The following is a 7,027-nucleotide window of genomic DNA, read 5'->3' as shown; positions in this document are numbered from 1 at the left end:
TACAGGGTGTATATATGGGTAGAGTATAATTATAAGGGTTGTGTACAGGGTGTATATATGGGTTGTATACAGGGTGTATATAAGGGTTGTATACAGGGTGTATATATGGGTAGAGTATAATTATAAGGGTTGTGTACAGGGTGTATATATGGGTTGTATACAGGGTGTATATAAGGGTTGTATACAGGGTGTATATATGGGTAGAGTATAATTATAAGGGTTGTGTACAGGGTGTATATATGGGTTGTATACAGGGTGTATATAAGGGTTGTATACAGGGTGTATATAAGGGTTGTATACAGGGTGTATATAAGGGTTGTATACAGGGTGTATATAAGGGTTGTGTACAGGGTGTATATATGGGTTGTGTACAGGGTGTATATAAGGGTTGTGTACAGGGTGTATATTAGGGTTGTGTACAGGGTGTATATATGGGTAGAGTATAATTGAGCTGCACCACTACATGTCACATCTACCTTTAAGAAAAGATAAAAAGAAAAATTACAAAATCAAATGTCCAGACAAGAACAAGCGCCACCGTGCATACTATACAATGTGTGAGGAAAGGTGTAAGGCAACAAGGGCGACACCATGCCAACCACTACAGTATAACAGGTACTTCATCACCAATACAGTATATCTCCTAATTACCTATCATTTCATACAACAATTTTATGTCATGAGCTAAAGGTGCTATATGATATTTTTGTTGGAATGTCCACAAACAATACTGGTACAATAGCATGACAGAAGTGTTGGTTGCCATGGGAATATATAACAAAGGTCAAGGTTAGACACTTCCACAGGTCAGCTAACAATAGGAGCATGGCGATGGCTGGGGTGTGCACATTCAACTCTACTTTACCACCTCTCATCCACACTCCGCTCCAATATATCTAGAATTTATTTCAGTCTTTTTAAATTTATGTCTGTTTTCTAATGGTTGTAACTTTTGACCTTCCAACATTTTCTGACACTGGTAAAATATTCTATAAATAAAAAACAATATGACAGGTTCCAATAGTTTTTGTAACAACATTTCGATTGTTTAGACAGGTTTCCCAATTTACACATTGTTTGGATAACACTGGTTTCCTGTTTACACATGGTTCAGATTAGACAGGTTTCCTATTTACACATGGTTTAGATTATCCAGGTTTCCTGTGTACATATTGCTTGAATTAGACAAGTTTCCTGGTTAAACATTGTTCAGATTAGACAGGTTTCCAGCTGTTAACACATTGCTTAGATTTGACAGGTTTCCTGTTTACACAGGGTTTGGTTTTGACAGGTAGTTAAACTACTTTTCTAAGAGATAAAGTCTAGTGTCTTGGAGCATGTGGATGACAGGTTATCACTTACCCAGAATTTCTTCTTCATTTCCTGCATAGACTGCATGTGTGTGAGAAAAACGGTAAGACTCATGCATGTGCCTGACGTCTCAAACACCACCTGCACACAAATCTCTACAACCTACCTAAGCCCTCAGTTTTGTTGTCATTCAAAGCCAGCTCCATACAAAATTTACATTTCATACAGGGATTTTTGTACTTCCCAACACATATATTAGTATTGTTAATATTTATAACATTGATGGGTATCTATAAAACACACCAAAGTTAACTTCCATGTGCACCAAACTTTGAAATGTGCATGAATATAAGAAGTAGCTTCAATTGTAAAAAGTGTTTTTAGATCGATAAAATTAGTAAAGAGAAGGCATGCATCAACCTAACAGCTAAAAAAGAAAAAAGGTAAGGTTTTCTCCTGTTTATATTACAAACTTAAATCATCTACAGAGATGTGGATTTCTCCTGTTTCTATTACAAACTCAAATCACCTTTAGAGATGTGGATTTCTCCTGTTTATATTACAAACTTAAATCACCTACAGAGATGTGGATTTCTCCTGCTTATATTAAAAACTGAAATCACCTTTAGAGATGTGGATTTCTCCTGTTTATATTACAAACTTAAATCACCTACAGAGATGTGGATTTCTCCTGTTTATATTACAAACTTAAATCACCTACAGAGATGTGGATTTCTCCTGTTTATATTACAAACTCAAATCACCTATAGAGATGTGGATTTCTCCTGTTTATATTACAAACTTAAATCACCTACAGAGATTTGGATTTCTCCTGTTTATATTACAAACTTAAATCGCCTACAGAGATGTGGATTTCCCCTGCTTATATTACAAACTTAAATCACTCGCAGAGATGTGGATTTCTCCTGTTTATATTACAAACCTAAATCACCTACAGTGATGTGGATTTTCCCTGCTTATATTACAAACTTAAATCACCTACAGAGATGTGGATTTCTCCTGCTTATATTACAAACTGAAATCACCTACAGAGATGTGGATTTCTCCCGTTTATATTACAAACTGAAATCACCTACAGAGATGTGGCTTTCTCCTGTTTATATTACAAACTTAAATCACCTACAAAGATGTGGATTTTCCCTGCTTATATTACAAACTTAAAACACCTACAGAGATGTGGATTTCCCCTGCTTATATTACAAACATAAATCACCTACAGAGATGTGGAATTCCTAAACAAATTAAAGGGAACATTAGTTTGTAGGAAGTTGACACTCAATACTGTCTGGTGTATCATACATATACTTATGTCTGTAGGACGTTGACACTCAATACTGTCTGGTGTATCATACATATAGCTATGTCTGTAGGAAGTTGACACTCAATACTGTCTTGTGTATCATACATATACTTATGTCTGTAGGAAGTTGACACTCAATACTGTCTTGTGTATCATACATATACCTATGTTTGTAGGAAGTTGACACTCAATACTGTCTGGTGTATCAGACATATACCTATGTCTGTAGGAAGTTGACACTCAATAATGTCTGGTGTATCATACATATACCTATGTCTGTAGGAGGTTGACACTCAATCTGTAGGAAGTTGACACTCAATACTGTCTGGTGTATAATACATATACCTATGTCTGTAGGAAGTTGACACTCAATAATGTCTGGTGTATCATACATATACCTATGTCTGTAGGAGGTTGACACTCAATACTGTCTGGTGTATCATACATATACCTATGTCTGTAGGACGTTGACACTCAATACTGTCTGGTGTATCATACATATACCTATGTTTGTAGAAAGTTGACACTCAATACTGTCTGGTGTATCATACCTATACCTATGTCTGTAGGAAGTTGACACTCAATAATGTCTGGTGTATCATACATATACCTATGTCTGTAGGAGGTTGACACTCAATACTGTCTGGTACCTATACCTATGTCTGTAGGAAGTTGACACTCAATAATGTCTGGTGTATCATACATATACCTATGTCTGTAGGACGTTGACACTCAATACTGTCTGGTGTATCATACATATTCCTATGTCTGTAGGAAGTTGACACTCAATTCTGTCTGGTGTATCATACATATACCTATGTCTGTAGGACGTTGACACTCAATACTGTCTGGTGTATCATACATATCCCTCTGTCTGTAGGAAGTTGACACTCAATACTGTCTGGTATATCATCCATATACCTATGTCTGTAGGAGGTTGACACTCAATACTGTCTGGTGTATCATACATATATCTATGTCTGTAGGAAGTTGACACTCAGTACTGTCTGGTGTATCATACATATACTTATATCTGTAGGAAGTTGACACTCAATACTGTCTGGGATATCATACATATACCTATGTCTGTAGGAGGTTGACACTCAATACTGTCTGGTGTATCATACATATACCTATGTTTGTAGGAGGTTGACACTCAATACTGTCTGGTGTATCATACATATATCTATGTCTGTAGGAAGTTGACACTCAATACTGTCTGGTGGATCATACCTATACCTATGTCTGTAGGAAGTTGACACTCAATGCTGTCTGGTGTATCATACATATACCTATGTCTGTAGGAGGTTGACACTCAATCTGTAGGAAGTTGACACTCAATACTGTCTGGTATATCATCCATATACCTATGTCTGTAGGAGGTTGACACTCAATACTGTCTGGTGTATCATACATATTCCTATGTCTGTAGGAAGTTGACACTCAATTCTGTCTGGTGTATCATACATATACCTATGTCTGTAGGACGTTGACACTCAATACTGTCTGGTGTATCATACATATATCTATGTCTGTAGGAAGTTGACACTCAATACTGTCTTGTGTATCATACATATACCTATGTTTGTAGGAAGTTGACACTCAATACTGTCTGGTGTATCCTACATATACCTATGACTGTAGGAAGTTGACACTCAATACTGTCTGGTATATCATCCATATACCTATGTCTGTAGGAGGTTGACACTCAATACTGTCTGGTGTATCATACATATACCTATGTTTGTAGGAGGTTGACACTCAATACTGTCTGGTGTATCATACATATACTTATATCTGTAGGAAGTTGACACTCAATACTGTCTGGGATATCATACATATACCTATGTCTGTAGGAGGTTGACACTCAATCTGTAGGAAGTTGACACTCAATACTGTCTGGGGTATCATACATATACCTATGGCTGTAGGAAGTTGACACTCAATACTGTCTGGTGTATAACACATATACCTATGTCTGTAGGAAGTTGACACTCAATACTGTCTGGTATATCATACATATACCTATGTCTGTAGGAGGTTGACACTCAATACTGTCTGGTGTATCATACATGAGCCATACCTAGGTTTGACAAGCTCAGTAATGTTAGTTATAATATGAAAATGTTGTGGTACCAAAGTTTGGTCAATAGCAAGCAAAAAGCCATCTTTGACTTAGTTAAAGCAGAATGAATGCAGACCACACAAAGTTCTACAATTTCTTGGTTAACAAAATGCAAACATAACTTGATGGAACACACAATGCTTATATCAGTTTGCTTATATCCATTCATCAACCCAACCATTCACAACAGACATTTTTATCCCTTCACAGAAAAACTATCAGTTTTGTACTACCCAGGTAAAGACTATACCACAGCTGCCATTGATGATGGTGAGGAGACGGAGCAGTGTTAACATAAGTGTTTCCATACTGCTGAGTTTGTAACATTACCAGGTAGGTTAACTGTCTGGTTGTACTCACAGAGTACTTATATGGTGAAAACCAAACAGAAAGTACTGCTGTGAAATTACACTGTAGACAGTGCATTGGACACATTCATCAAATAAATATAAAGACCTCGTCAACAGCTACATTCTTTTCTGACAATTATACTTTCTAAAAGTTCTAACATGTTTCTTGTGTATGGTTGAGCTGAACATATATTTGAGAATAGTGGACAGATAGTCAAGCTGGCATGATAACTACTAGATCATGTCATGGATGAGTGTTAGAGTGAAGTAAAACACAAAAAAGTTATCATGATAAAAGAGACATAAAAAGTTGCAGTTATCCTTTTTATCTATATATCTTCCGACACATGTGAAAAATCTTCCTTTCCAAACTCACTAACCTTTGTATGTTCAGCCAGACTGTCCATAGTGCCTGCTGGAATGAAGGATGACCGGCGCCCCTGGGTTGTGGTCAGTTCTGCCACACCACTAGTGGCAGACTGCTGCTGCTGTTGGGCCTTGTTGAGCGTGTTCACCATCAACTGCATAACTGTCTCGTGGACACAGAGGGCTCGCATCAGATCAGGGTGCTGGAAAAACACTTTGTTGTCCATCAGGTCCCTGTGCGAACAGTCAATTACAGTTATAAAACTTAGATCCTTGTAGTTGTAGAATATCTCCTTAATGTAGTCTACTACATCAGATAAGGTTTAGACGTTCTCTTCCCTATTGTATGGTGTACTGGACAAGATTTCCGGTACTCCCCTATTGCCTAGTTCACTCGACGTGATCTAGAGGCTCCCTTGCTAGTTGTAAATTGGTATAATTGGATAAAATTTTGGTAAGCATTATACTTATTGTGTGGTGTTATAGTCCATCGACAATTGAAGTCATTTGGACCCAATTTTATTTAAAAGTTGGACTCATGTTTCTATGAGTGTAGAAATACAATACCTCCTCACATAAACACACAGCTTATTAACTGTATGGTTATACTATGACTACCCAGACAGACTCACTTAAGGCTGTTCTTCATAAGCTCTTCCTCGTCAGGGCCAGCCTGCACCAAAAGAAGGGCACGGATGTTTCCCAGGGAGTGCAGTAACTGGTCGATGTCGTCCTTACTCCCACTGCTGATTACATACGCTTTCTCCATGGCTGTCCTCAACTATAACCAGAATACATCATATTATTGAACATAGGCCCGACTTAAGGTCCATCGAAAGATAAAGTTAAAACTTAAAAACAGTTTGAGGTGAGTTTTGATTAGTTCCTCACTCGATCTCAGGGATTTCAAAACAAATCCGGTAATAGTGTTCTGTGTTTTAGAGATATATATTTACTACATCTGTAAATGTCTTATTGTGTTTCAAACTGACAAATCTTTAGAATCTACATTATTAACCGTTTTGTTTCCATGAATTGACCTTGGAGTTGAGTTCACATTGATAGTGGCCATTTGTGACTAAAAAATATTTTTTATGTTTGAATGAAAATGGATTAAGCAAGTAAAAACAGTGAATTCCAGACCACCAGACTGATTGTTACTTCTACCCTTTCATTTAATGTAAAACTTAAAATCTACCTCTTTGTTTATCATCCAAATGTGTGATACCAGATACGTACCTCTCCAATACCATCATACTGGCGATGTAGTAGACCGAACATTTCTCTGACCAGGTCCTGGTTTGTCATGAACGATTCCTCCGCCCACGAGATCATGGTAGTCTGTATCAACTTCTGAAGACTGTCTGTAATTGACCAATCAAATCATGTGTCATATTGTATACAGCTTTAAATGTTAAATAGTGTTTGGCTGATGTGAATAACATACTTATAATTATGTTTTCATTCTCTAAAATTGATCATTAACATAGAAAAGAATTGAATGAAGCTGTAATTAGAAATAATATGAAATATAAAGAATAGGTACATTTTAAG

General features: G+C 36.9%; 1 protein-coding gene across 1 annotated transcript in view; it reads right to left on the bottom strand.

Moving 5' to 3' along the window:
- Positions 1 to 7,027, bottom strand: part of LOC110461458 (ryanodine receptor 2-like) — a 188,043-nt gene that overhangs the window by 80,998 nt on the left and 100,018 nt on the right. Inside the window, exons 49-51 of the mRNA XM_021514914.1 lie at positions 6,713 to 6,837; positions 6,106 to 6,254; positions 5,488 to 5,707 (exon numbers count right to left, since the gene is read on the bottom strand). Coding sequence (XP_021370589.1) covers positions 5,488 to 5,707; positions 6,106 to 6,254; positions 6,713 to 6,837 — 494 coding nt within the window. The remainder of the gene's footprint in view (positions 1 to 5,487; positions 5,708 to 6,105; positions 6,255 to 6,712; positions 6,838 to 7,027) is intronic.

The sequence above is a fragment of the Mizuhopecten yessoensis genome, unplaced genomic scaffold (genome assembly GCF_002113885.1).
Source record: "Mizuhopecten yessoensis strain PY_sf001 unplaced genomic scaffold, ASM211388v2 scaffold10621, whole genome shotgun sequence".
Taxonomy (NCBI): domain Eukaryota; kingdom Metazoa; phylum Mollusca; class Bivalvia; order Pectinida; family Pectinidae; genus Mizuhopecten; species Mizuhopecten yessoensis.
The sequence above is the reverse complement of the archived record's forward strand: the minus strand, read 5'-3'. Positions and strand labels throughout refer to the sequence as shown.